The 20,738-nt window shown below is 45.7% G+C and overlaps 1 protein-coding gene across 1 annotated transcript; it reads right to left on the bottom strand.

Annotated features, from left to right (window-relative positions):
- Positions 1-550: 550 nt before the first annotated feature.
- On the bottom strand, positions 551-1,522 carry TAS2R40 (taste 2 receptor member 40). The gene has a single exon (XM_041001933.1). It carries the CDS (start codon positions 1,520-1,522, stop codon positions 551-553), a length of 972 nt encoding a protein of 323 aa, XP_040857867.1.
- Positions 1,523-20,738: the final 19,216 nt, after the last annotated feature.

Consider the following 20,738-nt stretch of genomic DNA (forward strand, 5'->3'; position numbering starts at 1 on the left):
ATCAGCTTCTCTGGAAATTCCCCAAATCTGGATGCCATCCTACGCCTCCATTAGAGGCTTCCTTTCAGCCCTCTTTTTTTTTTTTTTTTCTAGATCTCTTCTCTGTAGATGTTCTGGCTTCCTTTCAGCCTCTTGGATGGCACCTGCATTCTTCTGTTAGCTTTCTTTCCCCAGTTGTCAACTATAGTGGGGTCTCTTCAGTAGGATGTTCATATCTAGATTAGGATGTGCTCCGGAGTTATAGGTTGCACAGTTGGCCACAGATTAGAAAAGATGGTTCTAGACAAGCTGAGATGTCTGGTCACTCTCTCCTAAGGCACCAATGTAGGAGAAAGTGAAACAGCTCAGAATGTGGATTAGCCTACATGAAGGAGCATTAGCTAGTCCATCTGGTTAAGGGTAGGGTCTTTTCTGCCTGGAATATTCAGTGAGGAATTCAACTTTGCATTCATGAAAGGATCCAGTTAAGTGGGAGGAAGTGTCAGAGAAGATTGCAGAGAGAAAGAGGTGAGTGAGGAGCGAGGAGCAGGAGAATGGTGTGATCTAGGTGTCACCGGGTCTGCTTTTTAAAGCAAAGATAAACCCGGGATTGAAATTGCTTCCAGGCTCTTCTAAGTCCAGGGTTGCTGAAGATCAGTTGCACTGAGTGGCAAGCTGGGTAGGCAGCCATGACAAATCTGCAGGAAATACTCCCGAAACTGTAAATGTCAGAGATGTTGGACATGGAAATGAGTAGAGCAACTGCATTGAAAGTGTAGAGAATAACAAAGTAGGCAGTGGCCTTGATGGCCCCCAGATGAGCCTCCATACTGGGGTCCCTGGAACCAGTGGCACTGGTTTTCATATGCGCGGTGTGTCTCTTGAGAGAGACAATCAACAGGGTGGCTGCCAGGCCAAACAGCATCAGAGGAATGAGGATGCCCAGGTTGTAGACGACCATCAGATTGACCACGTTGGTCTCAGAGAAGAACTGCTGCTCAGTGGAGTTGTAGGAAGAGACCGGTACAGACATGTTCACATACACATGGAAGACGTTTTTAGCAAAGATTAAGCTGAAACACAAGGAAACCATCACTGACAGCATCATGAGCCAAGGCATCAGCACTGTAATTTTTCTCTTCATCATGAAGAACAGTGGGAAAGTAAAGTTTGCGATTCTGAGACAATAGAAGACATTGAGCCACGCGCCAATCCAGAGGTTGCCATAGTTCAGGAACATGACAGTAACTTTGAAAAGCATGTACACTGTGATGTGATTATAGATGACGTGGAACAGTAGGCTGTAGGTAGTCTCCAGCATCATCCAGATTTGTAGCAAGAGCCGGCATGAGCTAAGCATCAACATAATGCGGTCAGCGGTGGGGAATTTCTTTCCTCTGGCCCATTCAGCCCCATAGATGGCTGTGATGAAGCCATTCCCAATAACTCCAGTGACGGACAGCATTCCGGAGACCGCCAAAGTCAAGATGATTTTGAATGGGAAAATGTCTTCGTTGGAGGCATCTGTGTTCACTGCTGCCATTCTTTTTGATTCTTTCAGGTTTCCACACCGGAGTCTATGTCTACTTTGCAGTCCTTTGTTCAATATTATTCTAGTTTTTCCCTCAAGTTATAGGTTATTTCCCAAGTTTTCTTCATTTGCTTGTCACATGCCTACCTGTTGGAGGCTTTACATGCAAATGACGCGAGGATCTGGTTACTGGTAGAGCATCCATTTTTCACAAAGATGCATTTGTTTCGGGTCTTTAGGAGCTCGTTGGAAAGAATTTGAGACAAGTTTCCAGCACGCTGTTTTCCCACCTATTTCCTACCTTATTAAGTGTATATTCACTGGGCAGGGTTGGAAACCCAGGTTAGGAAGCTTGGTATCCCACTGCCTTTTATCTTCTTTCACAAGATGTTTATTACCTGCTGAATTATCTGTAAGAACACATAATTGCACAGATTTCACATATTTTTAAATAATAGGTCTATTTCTAAATTCCATTTTCATGTACTTTTGGAAGCACCCTCATGTCAGCCTTCTCTTATTTCCTCTCTCGTCTCTGTTGTTTTGGAGAGGTTTATTTTTTATTCCTATGGCTACCATATTTGTAAAAAAAATTCTCATCAGCTCATGTGTGAAGCTTTTCATTTATTTAAACTTAGAATCAGGTTTAGGTGCTAGCATTCTGGCATTCTGGCATAGCCGGTAAAGCTGCCGCCTGCAATGGTGGCATCCAGTATGTGCAGTGGATCATGCCCCAGAGGCTCCACTTCCCTTTCAGCTTCCTAATTAATAGTCTTGGAGAAGCAGGGGAAATTGCCTGAGAGCTTGGGCCTCTACTATCCATGTAAGAGACTGGAAGAGGCTCCTGGCTTTAGCCTGGCTCAGTTCTGGATGTTGCTACTGTTTGGAGAGTGAACCTGTGGATGGAAGACCTCTCTCTTTCTGTGACTCTTGACTTTCAAATAAATAAATAAATCTCCCCCCCCTCAAGAATCAGGGGCCTGTGCAATGACTCAATTGGCTAATCCTCCACCTGCAAGTGCTGCCATCCAATATTGGGCCTGCTTGTTTGTGCGCCGACTGCTCCGCTTCCCCTCCAGCTCCCTGCTGGGAAGGCAGGGAAAGCATTAGAGAATGGCCCAAAGCCTCAGGACCTTGCACTCGCATGAAAGACCTGAGAAGGCTCTTGGCTCCAGACCTCGGATTGGCTCAGTTCCAGCCATTGCAGCCAGTTGGAGAATGAACTAGCAAATGGAAGATCTTTCTGTCTCTCTCTATAAATTCATCTTCCCAAGAAAAATAAATAAAATCTTTAATAAAACCAGATTTCCTTCCAGACATGCCATTTTTATAACTTCCTGAAATTATACATTAAAAAGCCAAAATTGAATGACATTTGGCTTAATTATAGAGAAGACCCAGTTTTCACTGCACACATGCACGTGTGTGCATCATTAATTATAGCTTACTGACCTTCACATGCTCATCAAGTTCCAGGTCAGACGGAGTTAGTCTGGCAAGGTTTTGGAGTATCCTGGACATGGTGTTGAAGGTTAGAAATGTGACAAACATCGTGACTTGATATTTAAGTTTCTTCTTAACCCAGGCTGTGATTAGGAATATATATATATATATATATATATATATATATATATATATATATAAAATGTTCTGCTACATTTGCTGTTAGATGAGATAAAATAAGAATGGAAGGGTGATGAAAATGGGTTCCCCATAAAGTAATTTTATTCAGAATAATGGAGTCATAGGTTAGTTATTATTGTGAAGTTGTGATGTTTATGTCAAAATCACTGTAGGAAAACAAGTATATTTCAAAGTTAAGAAATCTTTGTTTAGAGAAATAAAAAAAACTCATGTTACGCAAAAACGTAGAAATTACCCATAAAAACCAGAAATCTGAAGCAAAATTAGCTAACAAGCCCTGCCTTCCCTGTAAGACTCACTAGATCCTGTGTAAGTTCCCCTTGTCGAGGGGTACAGTATCTTTCAGCCGTGTTCATATATATCAAAGTGCCAAACTCACTTTTTTGTTTATTTTGTCCCCACGCATGCAAACTTGTAATAACATCTCCCTGAATCTCTTGCAAATGCTGACTAGTTTCCATGACTGCGGTACCATTTCTGATTGCATTCATTGATGTTTTTCTCCACATTTAGGCATGACAGCAGAGGGGGATGGTGTGCAGGGTCCTTCTGCTGCTCCTGAGGTGGAAACAAGAGGGGCAGGGTGGAGTTGGTGGGAGTGTGGGGATGGAAGCTGACATCCTCTGTAGCCTGCCAATAGGCTGTCTTCCTGGAGTCAGGTACAGTGCCACAGTGGTAGCAGCAGGGTCCAGCTCACTTTTTGGTTTTGTGTGGTACTTGCTCTTTTAGGGAGCTTGAATATGTCCCAAAGTTCACCTACCCTCCAATTCAACAGGCTGGAGACATGGGACCTTTAGGTGGCGATTAGGTCATGATGATTCTGTACTTAAAACTGGGTTAATGCTGTCGTGGCCAGGAGTGCGTTTGTTATGAACACGTGTTTGGCCCTTTCCTGTGCACCCTGTCTCTTCTGTTTGTTTGCCTTTTTGCTTTCCACCATGGGATGAGGCAGCAAGAAGACACTCGCCAGATGCCAGCCCCTCGGCTTTGGACTTTCCAGCCTTCAGTAAGAGAGCTATCTCTGCTCTGTATACATCCCCTCATCTGTCATGTTCTGTTACAGCCACATAACACAAGCTTGGAGGGGAGGCATCGCTAATGATGTTCTCACGGAGGAGCCGAAGAACAACAGCAGCCAGAGTCTTGGCTCCGAAGTTTAAATGCTTTGGTATAGGAGTAGCAGAGTGGAGCTCGAAGAATCGGTGATTAGGAAAAGTGTTTTTCTTTGCTTTGTTTCTGTGCCACCACACAGAAGAACACACTTCTCCGAGCTGGACAGGAGGGAGGAAGGGGGAGTCTGGGAAGAATTAGACAAGGTAAAGATTCTTTGAAGAGCTGCTACATTGAGTCCACTGTTTATGCTTTAGGAGGTGTCAAAGAGCTGTGCTAGAACACTTGTGTCTCCCATAGCCCATCCACACTTGTTGGCTGTTGTGAGAGAGCTATCTTACTTGAACATACATACACACAGCTTCCATGTGAGGGTTTACATGTCAAATGCCTTGCAATGCCGGGGGACGGGCTGGGCTGAAGCTGGGAACCATGAACCCAATTTAGTCACTTGAACCATCACCTGCTGCCTCTCTGGGTATCCACTGGCATAGAATCTGGAGCAGAACTGGCACTCAAGTGCAAGCATGCTGAAATGGGATGTGGATATCCCAAGCAATGTCACGATTGCTGGGCCAATCGCCTGCTTTACAGGGGAGATTTTCAGGGAGCTCTGTGACGGCTCTGCTGCCACCGACTCCAGTACCCTCCACTCCTCGTGCTTGCTTGGGTGGAGTGCCTGGCTGCACGAGTACTGCTGCCTCCCGGTAAGCTCTGCAGGACGGCTGCATAGGCCTCGGTCGTCGGCTGCTTGCCTTACGGCTGTCCCTCTCAGTCTTGTCAACATAGTCGCATTGCCTGAATTACCGGAAGGACTTAGAGAAACACTGCTGTGAATGCATGTTCCATCCTCAAACATTCCAAATGACTGTCGTGGGGGAAGACCTGAGCATTGTTGTTTTTAAATCTGTTTTTAGTTAAAAGGGGAGGGTGTCAAGCTCTGTTTGAGAGGACTTACTCTTTTTTTGGGGGGGGGCAGTAAATATTTTATTTGAAAGGCATGGAAAGAAGAAGGGTGGCAGATAGGCAGCCATGTAGACAGACATGCCAATTTTCATCCAGTGACTCTCTTCCCCGAAACCCAAAAAGCAGCTGGCATGTGGTTGATACAAGACCATCAGTGCAATGAGGCTCTCCCCTGTGGATGTCTCTGGCCCCGGGCTTCAGTGTACACTTGGTGCGAGAGGACTTACGCTTTTGGTTTCAGAGTGAGATGTGTGAGAGTGTCTGTTCTGAGACAACAGGAGGGCCACTCTGTGAGATAGCTTGAGTCTTGGAGAAGATCAGATGGAGCGACCCAATGATGGAAAATGTAGTGGTTTTGTAAAACTGAGTCCTTGGCTTATGGGAGAAACAGTCCCCTTGTAGTGTTAGAAGGCAGCACATGTCTTGTCCCCATCTTGCCATGAAAAGACGGTCCTGTGCTCCACTTTTAAGAGCCCTCTTGGCGAAGGAGCTAATTAACAAAAGAGCCTGGAGGCCACTAAGGGACAAACCATGGTAAGAATAAAGACCAGGAACCCGAGCAAAATGTGTGATCAAAACCTAATGAGCTGAAAAAGAAACTTGGCATGTCAAGAAGGTTCATCTTGATTGTTCATAAAATCAGGAGTTCTGTATGTAAGTGAAAAATCTGTCTGGGAGATGAGATTCTTCACATGCAACAGTTTGTGTGAGTATCTGCTCAACGTAGAGGAAGTTGCAAGTCCTGAAAAGATATCAGTATGTGCTAACATGAATGCACGCATTGCTCAGTGTGATGGAAATATGGAGAAGGAACTGAAAGAAAAATTGTGTGAAAAACTTTTGAAATGAGGACATTTACCACCTCAGCTGATGAAGACACATATTTAGTAATACTTAGATATGGTAATTATCCCTAATTATTTAAGATGATGCTAAAATTTTATTATTATTTTTTTTTAATTTGAGGATCAGAGAGAGCAAGAGAGAGAATGTCTATCTGCTGGTTCACTCTCCAGATATTTGATGTTGCCAGGGCTGGACTGGTCCAAAACCAGCAGCCAAGAGTTACATCCTGCCAGTCCCATGTTGCTGGCGGGAACCCAGATATTAAGCTATCACACTGCTTCCCAGGGGCTGCAATATCAGGAAACGGAGTTAGGCCCTGGAGCTGGACATTGAACCCGGATACTTGAATGTGGAACGTGGCTATCCTAACCTCTGGGCCGACCACCTACTTCAGATGTATTTTATTTATCTGAAAGGCAGAATGACAGGGAGGGAGAGAAAGAGATCTTTCATTTGCTGGCTCACTCTCCCAATGTCCGCAATGGTTGCAGCTAGGCCAGTTTGAAGTCAGGTTCCAGGAACTCCAGCTGGGTCTTCTGTGTAGGTGGCAGAGGTCCAAGGACTTGGGCCATCTTCTGCTGCTTTCCTAGGTGTCTTATCAGGGAGCCAGCTGGGGATGCAGGAGCGGCTGAACGTGAACTGCCCCTCTGGAATGGGACGCTGGCAATCCCTAATGGTAGCTTAGTGTCTGTGACTAGAGGAAGCTTTCCAACAGGTTAATGTGGAAGGTTGGTGTGCCCCTGTGCAGCTGTCCCTGGGAAGGACGGTGTTCATATCAGACTTGCAGTAACTTGAGTTCCATGTGGTGAGTCATGTAAGGACGCCGGCTTCACGTCATTTACATTATTCATCAGGAATTGCTTCTCTGCTAGAAGCTAAAAATGGAAGCTGCCGTGGCCACCGTGCTCACCGCTGCGAGCTGGGCATCCTCCTGGAGCAGAGCTTGGGGGTGAGGTTGGAGGAAGTGGGTGCACAGTATGGTTGTCTGTCTCCTACACATAGACCGGGGAACAGCATCACTGAACTTCTGAAAGAAGCAAACCTCTTCACATCCTCTCAGGGAAGAAAACATCTCTGCTTTATGCAAAGCAGCAGAGACTTAGCACATAATTGGACTTCGGGGTGGACAAGCAGTTTGAACATTTCCCTACAAAGGCATCTGCCGGTTGTTGGACGACACATGGAGGAGAGTGTCTCACATAGCGATATTTGGTTCTCTTTTCTGTGTTAGAATTAGCTTCCGGGGCCAGTGCTATGGCACGGTGGGTTAAGGCACACCTATGACCCCGGCATCCCATTTGATCAGCAGTTCTTGTTCTGGCTGCTCTACTTCCAGTCTAGCCACCACCCCCCAGCCACCGCTACAGAGATTGGGAAGGCAGAGGAAGGTGGTCCCAATACTTGGACCTCTGCCACCTCTGGATGGAAGTCCAGGGCTCTGGTATTGGCCTAGCCCAGCCCTGGCCATTACAACCATCTGAGGAGTGGTCCAGTGGATGGAAGATTCTGGATGGAAGAGTCTCCTTTCTGTAAATCTATCTTTCAAGCAAATAAATAAACACATCTTAGAAAGGGCGATGGGTTTATAGAAATGTAACTGATGCAACCTGTAAGGTCGGGTAGCATGATCTTGGGGTCGGGGCCTGCCAGCAGGACTGAGGTCACCGAGGACTAGGCAGTGGTGCTCTGTGGCCGTAAGAAGCACCAGAGACATGCAGGTGAGAATGTCCGCTTTATTATTATTATTATTATTATTATCTCTGATAGAAAATATTCTGCAGTGGATACAGGATAGAAAACTCAGTGACATTAGAATGCTAAGTTCTGATGGATCTGAACAATTGTGCAAAGGCTGGTGTTTGAAAGTGCTGGTGGGCCCAGCGTGGTGGCCTAGCAGCTAAAGTCCTCGCTTTGGACATGCCAGGATCCCATATGGGAGTTGATTCTAATCCCGGCAGCTCCACTTCCCATTCAGCTCCCTGTTTGTGGCCTGAGAAAGCAGTTGAGGACCGCCCAAGGTCTAGGGACACTGCACCCCGCATGGGAGACCTGGAGGAAGTTCCTGGCTCCTGGCTTCAGATCGGCACAGCTCTGACTGTTGCGATCACTTAGGGAGTGACTCATTGGACAGAGATCTTCCTCTGTGTCTCTCCTCCTCTCTGTATATCTGACTTTCCAATAAAAATAAATAAATCTTTAAAAAAAAAAGAAAGTGCTGGTGTTTGTGAACAATTCTTTCTCATGATCAAATGAAATACAAAAGTAAATGTCACTTCTAGCTCATGGCTCCTGATCAAGACTGGATTTGATGTTCAAGATGCAACTCGCCACAAGACCTAACATGTTAGTGCGAAAGGAAAAGTGACAGAGCTCTGGTTCCACAGCTAAAGCTAAACAGTTGTGAAAGAATTTAAAAAAAATTGCTTTTAACTTTCGTATATTCAACTTTGAATTTAGAATTCGATCAGTGGTGTAGTTCAGAAATGGAAGGAAAGAGGTTATCTTCTAGGCAGTGGTTTGTTTCTGCTCACATGTGGCATGTTCACCAACACGTCTCTCTCCTGGACATCCCGGCATTTTCAATGACTTTCAATGAGTGTCTTAGACAATGATTGTGTGACAGCTCTGAAGCTTCGCTAACAGTTTTCACCACACGATGGCGCTTTAAAATGGCTTTTAGGAAAATGGAGCAATGATTGACTTCAACCACTAGGGGGAAGTCATGCTCTTTCTTAATAGCAGCTTGGGGAAACCTTGGGAAAAGATTTTCTGTTTTAGGCAATCAGCTCAAAAAGTTTTATCTATTTACTTTCAGAGAGCTCCCTGATTCCTTTTTTCCTCCCTCTTGATTCTTGTTCTGGTGATCAGAGCTATGTTTACAAAAGTTTCGTGAAAAAGCTCACATTGTCTCTTAATCACTCATTCTCTTAGTAAGTTTCTTAGTACCGTCTTCTGAGAGCAAATTGCAAATAAGGGGCACATGTTGAACGATGTGGTGAGGATGCTGTTTGGGATAACTCTGTTTCACTCTGGGCCTGGGTCTGAGTACCAGCTGTGCTCCTTGTTCTAGCTCGGTACTAATGCAGAGCCTGGCAGGCAGCAGGTGACAGCTTAGGTGGCCAGTCTCTGCTGCCCCTGACTGAGGGAGACCCCGGCTGAGTGACGCCTCCCAGTCTCTACCTGGTCCAGCCCCACCTTTTGGGGACTGAACCAGAAGATGGAAGATATCTTTGTCCATCCCCTTCTGCTTCTCAAATAAATGTAAACATTGCAAATAAAAGCTGTATTCCATGAATACCGACTTTATGGCTATTTAAGTGACTATCGACCCTTTGCTTCGCCATTTGCAGGCGAGCGAGTAAAGGAGGCAAGAGGGGCTGCCTGAAGCTGCTGAGGGCATTTCTGGACTGTGGGGGAACAAGTGTAGATTGGTTCCTTTATCCTTGTGTTGGAATTTCTATTAAATCTGTTGGCTTTTTCTTACCAATGGACAATCACTTGCTTCATTAGACTTTCCTCATCCAGTGCAGGAGACAGTTAGGAAGGCTTGTTTAGGCTCAATGTTCAGTGTGTTTTTTTTTTCCTCCCCAGATAAATTGAGCACTTGACGTTTGTATATGGGTTCATAGAATGACCCTTGTTCCTCAGCAAGAATCTCCTTTATTTATTAACCCTGCAAATAGTTATCAAATATCCACTATCTCTTTGAAGATAAATGGCAAGTGAGGCACGTTCTTGTTTTATAAACTATACAGGTAATTTTGCGTGTCTATCTTGGGTGGTGCGTTATGAAGAAGGGGCGTGAGCAAGCTTGGGAAGGACAAATAGTAAGTCAATCAATGATATAAATCTAGGTGGAGGAAACAAAGTGTTGTTTTTCAGCAAGGACGCCACGACTTCCGTGGGGCGGGGGAAGTATTTGAATGGCGCTGAACACCGGGCTCGCCACCGGCACAAGTGCGCTATTTGCCCTCTGCCACCTGCCATATCCGAAAGTTAACCCAACGTGGGTCAAAGACCCAACAGCGAGAGAATCCTAGTACTGACTTAGGCCATGGCTTCTTAGACATGAGACTTCAAAGAAAAATAGATAGATTGGATTGCATGAAAATGAAAAACTTCCAATGGCTTCTCAGCCATTTTTGACTCAGGCTAAGTGTACAAAATTACAAGCTTCCACAGTTCAGTGATTGAAAAAGTCACCAGAAATGTGACAAATCCCACATTTTGGAAGGAGGTAAGTGACTCATATGTAGGTATCTGACAAGGCTCTGCTGTTCAGAATACATGAAGATGTGTTACAAATAAACAACAAAGGCGCTGTCTTCAGACATGCGCATGCATTCTTGATTGTTGTTCCGACTGAGATAGACAAGTGATCACGAAACACATGAAAGTGATGCTCAGCGATCAGATCATCAGGAAAATGCAAAGCTAACCTATAAAATGTGACTTCACGTCCACCGTGACAGAGAAGCAAGGAAAAGGCCATAGTACAAGTTGGCAAGAATGTGGGAGGACCGGAACCCTGATATACTGCAAGTGGCAATGGGAATGATGTGAGGAGTGTAACAGTTTCTCAAAACGTAGATAAGAAACTAAGTGAGAAGATAGAAAGCGGGCTAGGGTGATGGGGTTAGTTTACGCCCTGTGTGTGGTTGGGCTCATTTTTACAAGAAGGAACCATTGGCGTAGGTTATTTATTGAGTCAATGACAGGATAAAACACATAACTGCTCTATTTCTCATCGTCTTTCTCCTCGTTTGTTTCACCTTGTTTCCCTGATATATGCAGTGTTAGGGTGTGTCCCTGCCTACTGCACCTCTCTACATTTCTGTAAAACAAACATTGAAAAATGAAAATCATCACTATTTAACCATGTTGGCCTACACTGCTTCCCTACAGAACTGATTGGGAAGGAGATGGGTCTGCCCTAACCGTGCTCTACAGGTCTTAGAGAAGTTACATAACGGGATGTTGAATAACAGAGCTTTAGGGGTTTTGCTAACCCCTCCAAGTGAAATATAACAGCTGGTAAATGGTCTCATTCTCTAGGGAGCAGCTTTGCTTGATGTAAGAGAGAAATTTTAAAGGCAGTGCACACAAGAGGAGAGCAACGCAGCCCGTTCCATCTCTCTCCCTAGAGCTGCTCTACTCTCTCTCCTCCACAACACCTGAGGTTGGGACCTTCCGGAGAAAACTGCTAGAGTTGGGACACTTGGTTGAATCAGCATCTCACGCGTGGCTTCCTTTTTTGTTGCAGGGGAGTACTTGGGAGGACTTAACAGATATCTCCTGTCTCAGGTTCCTCAGGCTGGACGCCCCTGGCATTTTGCTGTTTGTTATTGGGAGTGGGTGGGTGGGTTACAGTGACAGGGAAGGGTTGTGGGGTATTCTGTGTGCCCTGGTGATGTTTAGCTGCATTTCTAGCTTCTGCCCACTAGATGCCAGGAGCAATGCTGCCTCCTTTCTCCACCCATCCAAGTTCTAACAACAGAAAAAGATGTTACAGGGGCGGTGGGGGTGCGGGGAATCCAGTCGCCTTGGGTTGAGCGTGACTGCCCTCATTTGGAAAGGCCGCAGAGGTCTGGAGCCCAGTGTGCAGATGCCTGTCTGGTGGAAAATGGAACGGAGGAGCTTGCTGGGGCTGCCTCTAGTGACAGAACACAGAACGGGTGGTGGGGTGGGCACCAAACTTGCAGTGTTTGGTAGGGCAAAGAGGCTTAATGTGTCCTCTTTCAGGTGTGCGCTGTGGAAGTTAACCAGACTCCTTTACCTGTTGAAGGACTGCCTGTTACACAGATTTCAGAAAGTCAGTCAGTTCTTGCTTGCCTTAGGTAAAGGCTTAAGAGGTTGTACTGAGGCTATCTTCTGTGCATTAGGGGTGTTTAACAGCATCTCTGGTCTCTACCCCCAGCCCCGATGAGCCAGGGTGCCTTCAGTCATTGCCCAAAGCAGCCTGGGGCGAGAAAGCATTGTCACCGGTTGAGAAGCACTGCTTCCGAGCAAGATGCATTGCCCAATACCCTACTGTGGAGCTTTGAAAAGCCCACTGAGTCTCATGAAAAGTTTGTTCGTTTCCTCTGGCTGATGCTTAGCTGTGCAAAACCAACAAATTGATTATCTCATGGCTCTGGGGGTCAGAGGTCCTGCAGGAGTTCCGGGGCTAAAATCAGGGCATTGCAGGCCCGTGCTCCTCTTGGAAGCTTTCCAGAGAATGCTTGCTCCTGCTCGTTCTGGTTTTTCCAGGCTCCTGTTGTGTTCTGGCCCCGTGCTTCCAGCCAACCACATAGCACACCTACCTCTGTTTCCATTATCCTGTCGCTTCAGTCTCTGATCCCCCTGCTTCCTTTTTTACAGATGACCACTCTTTTGGAGTGTACATGACCTGGAGACTCCTGCCACCACAAAGTCTTAAATCTAATCACACCTGTGTAGTCCTTGCCACCATGTAAAGCACCATAGGTTGTGGGGGCTCAGTGCTGCGTGGGGGCTCTGTGCTGCCTGGGGGTTCAGTGCTGCGTGGGGGCTCTGTGCTGTGTGGGGGCTCAGTGCTGCGTGGAGGCTCTGTGCTGCCTGGGGGCTCAGTGCTGCATGGGGGCTGTGTGCTGCCTGGGGGATCTGTGTGCTGCGTGGGGGCTCTGTGCTGTGTGGGGGCTGTGTGCTGCGTGGGGGCTCTGTGCTGTGTGGGGGCTCAGTGCTGCGTGGGGGCTCAGTGCTGCATGGGGGATCTGTGCTGCAAGATTTAGGAATAGGCCATTGAGTAGCCATGATGCACCAGCACCAGTTAAGTAAGTCTCTATGCCTTTTACTTGCTTGTCTCCAAGTCTCAATCAAATGAAATCTTACTTGATCCTTTCTTAGTCATTGCTGTAACTGGAAAGGAACTTAGGCCTCGCTGGAGAGAGGAGAGAACCTCTCATGGCTCCTGCCTCCCATGTGGGATACCTGGGCTGAGCTCTCAGTTCAAGGTTTTGGCCTTGGGCCCAGCCCTAGCCCCAGGATCAGCTCCAGCTCCAACCTTGGAGGCATGTGGGGAGAGAATTGGTGATAGGTTAGCATTCTCTCTCTGATTAAGTCCCCTTGGCTTCAAATCAATCAATATCCATGAATCTTAGATGGCTTTGATTACAGTAAGATTAAATATACTCCCAACCCCCCATGGAAATAAAGCTGTTCTTGTTCGTGACGTCACTGGAAAGCTATTGCTTTACCTGAAAGATTGCTTCTGACTGGAGAAAAAAACTGTAACAGAGAGACTTGAGGCAGTGGTGGCTAAAAGTGATTCATTCTGTGACTTGCAGAATCCTGCAACCCGGCACAAGAGCATTTCAGCAGAGGGGATTTCTGCTGAGCCACCCCTAGTGGGTTGAGCCTGTTCATGCCAGGAGGCTGAGAAGCCCAAGGTCTTCACTCTTTTCCCAGGAACACTAGGTGTTTTCCTCTTACTTAGGAATTTAGGAAAAGCAATAGAAAGAAAGGGGTAGAAAGAGGGACATGTCAGCGACAGCCCTTTAAGTCTGTGCTGGCAGGAAACATCAGGGCATATGGTCGCCCAGGGAGAAGGCTGTGGCTTGCTGCACTGCAACACAGAATCCCTGCCTCAAATGCTTCTCAACAGGTGAGTGGGCAGCTTGCCTAGGCCCTACAAGCACAGCAGGGGAACTTCCATGGGTTCCCTGGAGATAGCATCGAGACACCCAAGGTCATGTCCTTGCCGCATGTCTGGATGAGCCTGGAGCACAGTGGGGTATGTTGTTCACATACAGCGATTCTTCCACTGAAACACAAATTACCTGGGTTTTCATTACATGTCATATATTTATATGCAATTATAAAGCCCATCTTAAGAACAAAAATAATAGGCCAGTGCGATGGCTCAGTAGGCTAATCCTCTGCCTGCAAGCACTGGCAACCTCTGTGGGCACTTATTCATGACTCTGCTTACTGTTTGGAAAAGCATTCAAAAATGGCCCAAAGCCTTGGAACCCTGCACCCACGTGGGTGACCTGGAAGAAGCTGCTGGCTCTTGGCTTCAGATCAGAGCAGCAATGAGTCGGGTTTTCTTGTTGGTGTGGTTCACGTGCTTTTAGTTTAGTTTTATGGGGGAGGAGAGATTATACAGCCCCCAAATGGTTGTGTGCTTTAGCGAACTACATTTGATCTTAGCGAAAAGGCTGAGAAGCGATGTGCTTTAGCAAACTAGACGTAGTCTGTTTGAAAGGTGTGGAGTTGGGATCGAGGGAAGTAGAGAGTTAAGAGAACTCCACATCAGGATAGGGCCAGAAGGATGAGCAAGGCTTAATTCTGAAGAGAACCCAAGGTTCAGAGAGAGGACGCATGAATGAGATGTCATGGGGAGGAAGGCGGAGGGCTCAGCTGAATGAGCCTATTTCCCGGCCCACAATGGAACTTTTAAATGTATGTGTATGTATGTGTATATGTGTATTGTAAATGTAGAGCAATGGAGCAGGGGGGGAGGGGAGAGAGATCATCTGTCTGCTGGTTTATTCCCCAAGGGGCAGTGGCTGAGCCAGCAGCCAGGAACTCCATGCTGATCTCTCACCTGGGTGGCAGGAGCCCAATCGGTATGGTGTGATTTGTTGAAGTGTGTGTGTGTGTGTGTGTGTGTGTGTGTGTGTGTGTGTGTGTAGGGGGTGAGAATCCTGGTATCCTGCAGCGTGATGCTGTCTCTGTAACTGTTGGTTTGATACATCTGCCTTCCCAGGAGGCACTTGCCCTAACCCCATCCTCCAGTCCCTGCCCCTCTCTGCCCCATTGTATTTGTAAGTAGGGTACTACCCTCTGCCTTTTGGTGTGAATTCCACTTAGGGCTTGCCCCTTTTCTTTTTTTTCTGCTATAGAACCTTCTCTGTCAAACTTCTTTCACTTTCAGACTCTTGCTGAAGTACTCTGTGTGTGTGTGTGTGTGTGTGTGTGTGTGTGTGTGTGTGTGTGTGTGTGTGTTTTCATTTTCCTTTCTCATTTACGGGCAATCTTTTGGTCCTTTCATGTTGGATATTTCTCAGTTTGGGGTGACCCACATTCATGTACGGCTGTGTGCTTGTTTCCTCATTGTGCGCTTGCCTCTGTGCGTGCCTGCAGGCTTCAAGGCCAGAGTCGGACGCGGGATTGTCTGCACTGGAGAAGAGCCTAGAGAGAGACAAGGGTCACTTAGGCAAGTGGGCAGATGGAGCTGATAGAGGCTGGGTTCCGCCTCTCCCAGTGTCTATCCAGGAGCCAGGGTCTTTCTGCTTTTTACATTACGTGTTGCTAAGTCTTATTTCCTAAATTGAAGAGATATGTCTGGCTATTTGTTAGACTATCCACGAGTAAGTTGCTGAAGGAAAGAAGAAGAAAGAAAAGGAAGGAAAGGAGGGAGGGAAGAAAGGACTGGGGTAAGAAATGAGGGAGGGATGAGACCCGCCTTTTGTGTATATGTGTGCTTGTGTGTGTTAGTATGTGACTTTACTTCAAGAAATGACATCTGAGGGGTGAGAGGCAACCAGTGATGCCTCAGGGACTCGGGCCCAGCATGACAATGGGAGATCCTGATCGTTTCAGACTCCTACGTTTGACTTGGCCCAATCCTGGCTGATGCAGTAATTTGGAGAATGAGCCTACAGTATTTGTACCTCCACCTTTCAAATAGGACAAAAGAGGCAGTTGTGGATATAGAGAGGTTTTGCAAAGGACTCTGCAACGTACATCAGTGGCAGAGAAAGTAAAGAGGTGGTGCCAGAACTGTTCCAGGTTTCTGGTGGGGAGGAAGACAGCCTCCTTTCTGTGAGTGAGGGTTATAAATGTTAACCATGAGTAAACCCAGGCTCTCCAAAAGCACCTTCTTGGGGCTGGTGCTGTGGAAGGGCAGGTTAAGCTGCCTGCAGCGTGGAAGCCTCAAGTCTTGGATGCTCCTCTTCCAATCCATCAACCCATTAATGCACCTGGGAAAACAGCACAGAATGATCCAAGTGTTTGGGTTCCTGCACCCATGTGGGAGACCTGGAAAGCTCCTGGCTTTGGCTTGACTCAGTCCTGGTCATCATGGCCATTTGGGGAGTGACGCAGCAGGTGGAAGATATCTCTCTCTTTCTGTAACTTTGGATTCCAAATAAATGTTTAAAATGCGAATTCTCCTCCAAGCACTGGCAGATTGTCTGTGCCAGCGCGAAGATCTGTGAACTCTGGGCACCCTGGGCTTTCCTCCCTCACTGCTCACTGAAGGCTGTGTTCTTCCTTGTCCTTGGAGAAGGGTTCTCTGCACCTGTCCTTCCCTGGGTTGAATTCCATCAGCTTGACCCTCAGTGGTGGTAGTTTTTGAAGAAGGGAGAGAGTTGATCCCCCATTGTTGCGGTTCTCAGGACAGATTATGTTATAAGGTGCCTGGAGTTAGATAATGGTCATGGATATGCCATGGGAAGAGTGGGTGTTGTTTAGTGTTTATAATGTTTAAGGCTGTTTTAAAATACCCTTAACTGTTTGTGTTCTTTGTTCTCAATGCCTTGTTTCTTTGTTCCTTCTTTAGGACTTCAGGTCCACCATGATCAGGAGGATTATTTTATTTTGACATGTGTGAACTACTACATTTCTGGAAGGTGAGGAGGCACAAGCAGCATGAACTCTCAGGAAAGTGAGTCCACCTGCTTTGTTTAAAGTGGGGCTGTTTGAGTTGGGAAGTCAAGAAGAAATGAAAGAATTAAGTAAGATGTGTCTTTCTGCTTCCTTTCCTCCATGAGAGAGGAGGAGGAGAGAGAAAGGAAGAGAGAGAGACACACACACAAAGTTTTTATAGTTCAGAAGGCAGACTCTAATATGGCATGGGATTTCCTGTGTTTCTCACTCTAGATGGAACCAAAGCAGTTGGGGTTGACAGAGTCTGTCTGAAGCTAGCTTAGTGCTGGGCTGCATCCTCCACCCTCCTGTGATGATGGTCATGTGGACGCATGTGCTCCCATTTCTGGAACTGTGTCCTGATTCCTCCTTCCAAAGCCACCTCCACTCGAGCTTTCACTCTGTGCCTGGGTTCCGGTTTGACTGAGCCATGGATTTATTTGCAACACCAGAGATCTGTAGCTCAGAAGGAAATGGGCAGTGTTCTCTGCTATGTTGTGGTGGTGACTGGATCATTGATTGCATTTCTGAGGCCTACAGGTTCTCAGGAAACCATATTTTGCAGGCAATTCAGTAAGGGTTATTTTAAATCTCAGCCGCAAGTGGCAGCTAATGATAGTTCTTAGCATGGAAATAACTGCCATTAGCAAGGTCAAGAACAATTATAACAGAGTCATTATTTTAACAAAAATCTGGGTCCAAAAAATAGATATAGGAGAAGGGGCTGTGGAAGGTATACAGAGAACCTGGAAACCCTACGTGACATGAGATGGACGTGGATCTGGTAGCTGCTTAGAATGAATGAATTTCTCAAGAACAGAGAGAAGCACAACGAAGATACTGCAATTCTCTTTCAAACTCAGTCCCACTGCAATTCATTTACAATTCTGATAGCAGCTGCGCGAGTACTTCTCACCCATTCTCACCACCTCTGGGCCGCTCATTTCTCATTGCTCCCAGTCATTGTCTGGAGATGATCTCATTTCAAATTCTAGTCCAGGCTTTAGATTGATCTATGTGCAGGTGCACGTATAGGAGGGTATGTTGACATCCCAGATGAGCTAACACACAAAGCAGGGATTATTTTTTCAATTTGCAAACCAAGTGTGTAATAAAGCAGTGCACATCTGAGTGGTAATTAATTTCCATGTAGGCTACCCCCAGTCCACCTGCTGCCTGCCTTCTGGGGAAATAGACCTGCTTGGTGTTACGCTCATGCCACTGAAAGTTTTCCCTCCTGCTTCGAGCCTGACTATGAAAGAGTAAAGGTTATTTGTGCTAGTCTTCAGGCAAAGTCACTGCTTGAAGCCCATTTGCCTCTCACTGTGATACCTACATTCAGTATGTCACTGTTTTATTCTCTCTTGGACTGCCCCTTCTCTTTCTTACCTCCCTGTTGCTAGCAACTCCATCCTTGGGCTCAGCTGTGCTGCTGTACAACAGCCTTCCTCATTAGAATCCTATTACTTGCTAGTCCGTGCAGGATCTCCATGGTGATACAGGTGCAAGTGTTCTCAGAGAATCTGTTACCATATCTTCTCATCTGACAAATGAGCTGGCATTGGCTAAGGTGGCCTAAATTCTGCTTTTATTATTTCGGCATTTGTTCTTATGGAAAAAAAAAATCCCAAGATAATGGTGAGGGACTTGCATCTCATTGTAAAGAGAGGATGCTAGAAGTCTCATATAAGTATCCTGGGCACTCAATGTAATTGATGAAAACCTCTCGTTTTTAGCTCAGTAATAGATTTTTCATATGTACACGGTGTATGGAAATTTTCTGTGGGATATGTTTTTGACAGTAAGGAGAAAAAATTGGGAGCTGCTAGTATTTAATCAGTATGAGGGACTGATAAAATATTTCCAAAGGGTCACATAATAGAATTAGCAGGTTTTTCAGTTGGTGAAAAATACATGAAAATAAAACAAAAAGAAGATAATAAACTTAGTGTTATAATTTCCTTAAGACAGAGGGTCTGGGGATTTTTATGACCTCATATTAAGACTTGTGCAATAAAAGGTTGTTCAAGATGAACAACTTTGGGCAGTGGAGATTCAGCTTCAGTTCTTGTGTGAGTCTAATAAAAGCATATCATGTATGAGATTTATGATTTTTATGTTTTCCAGAGGCATGTTTGCCTCTCTCTTTTCCTGAGACTCCGTTAGGAGAAAGCTCCCCCAGAAAGGTGGGATGATCAGGAGCAAGTGCCATCATCCTGTTCCTTGACTGTGGACAATTTGAAGGCATGTCGTGATGCAGGGCGCTGGAGGATGCTAAGAACACACGTATACTGGACTCTGGGAAGGTGGTGACTGACCACCCTGCTGGAAGCCAGTAACTTGGTACAGGGCTAAAAGCTTTCCAATTGTTGAAACGATCTGCCCTGCAGCTAACATAGAGGTTTTCCAGCCCCTTCCCTATTGCTGCACACGGAACTGTTGGCAGCCTCTACATCGACAACTCCTTTCTAGAGAAATTGAACATGTTTCCAAGGAAAAATTCAGGCTCCTAGAGCAGATGTCTGCACATAGATTAACTCGTTTCTTACTATGGCATTTTGGGTTTCCCAGCTAATGTCAGATTCCACACCCACGGACCTCAAAGACCAGCCAGCCGATCAGGTTGGCCTGGTTACAGAACAGCGCCCCCAATCAACCTTTCCATTTCAGAAGATGTCCTACTGGGGAATAATCCCCACTTGGCACAGCAGCCTTTCATTTTCCTTCATGAATTAGTAATCAAGGATTATCATGAATAGGAATGAAACCCACAGCCTGAAACAGAAAGACCAAGATAAACACTCAGATGAGTGACTACTGAAAAAAGAAAGATCAAAGAACACTGAAAAATTCTGACATGTCTCCTCACAGAAGGCAGGGAATACATTGTATCTATAAAAGACTTTTTAAAATTAAAAATAACAATTGAGAAACAAAAAGGTGAAAATCGGTCTTGTGCCTTAAAATTGCTTTTTAATTAATAGGTTATAGCAAAAATAATAAAAGTCAAGATAATTTCTCAAAGCAGGACAAAATTCAACTATGAACAAGATGAAAGATGAAAGATACAGTTGTTTAGCCCAGGAGGCTTAAAGCCTGGCTGAAAGGCATTTTGGGTAGTGATATGAGAGAGAGTGGAAAGGAAGAACTTTTTAAAAGATAGAACAAAAAGATTCAGTACGGAGAAAGAACATAGACTTTTGATCGATAGCCCTGAATTGGTCTCACACGGTTTTCATCAAGTGAGGCACTGATTCTAAGAAGACTAATAGGTGCTGCTTTTCTCTTCTTTCTGGTTATAAGAAACTTGATTTTGCTTAGGAGAGAAGCTTACATAATTAAAACTGGAAGTCATTTATTATACAGATTTTCTTGCATGGAGTTTCCGTATTACCCCTTCTGCCTAGTTTTAGATGTTCTTCATTATGCAGTCAGACAATGAGCAAAGAACAACATGTTGCAGGTGGCACAGCTAACTGGAGTGACACTGGTCCCTGATGGCTTCTTCACATGTTTTCCTCAGCCTCTAGACTTCATGTCCTTTGGTCGGTCACTGTCACCAGAACTGTGTGCCATCATACAAAACCAGTGAATCATCAGAGATAAAGAACTTGAACGCTTTTAGATAAAGGAAATACAAAAATCCTGCAAGTGAACAGACACAGATTGCATTCGGCACTCCAATTAGTCAAAATGCTAGAAGATAGTAAAATTTCTCCCAGGCTCTTATGGGAACAGAAGATAGTCCCAGGTCATATTTTCAGCCAAAATACCCATCAAGAATGAGGCAAAAACATTTCCAGCCCAGTGCAATGACTCAGTTGGCTAACTTCTCCCCTTTCAAATGCTGGTTTATGTCCCAACTGCGCCACTCGCCATCCAGCTCCCTACTTGTGGTCTGGGAAAGCAGTGGAGGATGGCCTAAAGCCTTGGGACCCTGCACCCATAAAGGAGACCCAGAAGAAGTTCCTGTCTCATGCCTTCAGATCAGCTCAGCTCTGGTCATTGTGGCCATTTGAGGAGTAGCCCAGAGGATGAAAGATCTTCCTCT

The sequence above is a fragment of the Ochotona curzoniae genome, unplaced genomic scaffold (assembly GCF_017591425.1).
Source record: "Ochotona curzoniae isolate NIBS_2020 unplaced genomic scaffold, NIBS_Ocur_1.0 scaffold_2476, whole genome shotgun sequence".
In the NCBI taxonomy this organism is placed as follows: domain Eukaryota; kingdom Metazoa; phylum Chordata; class Mammalia; order Lagomorpha; family Ochotonidae; genus Ochotona; species Ochotona curzoniae.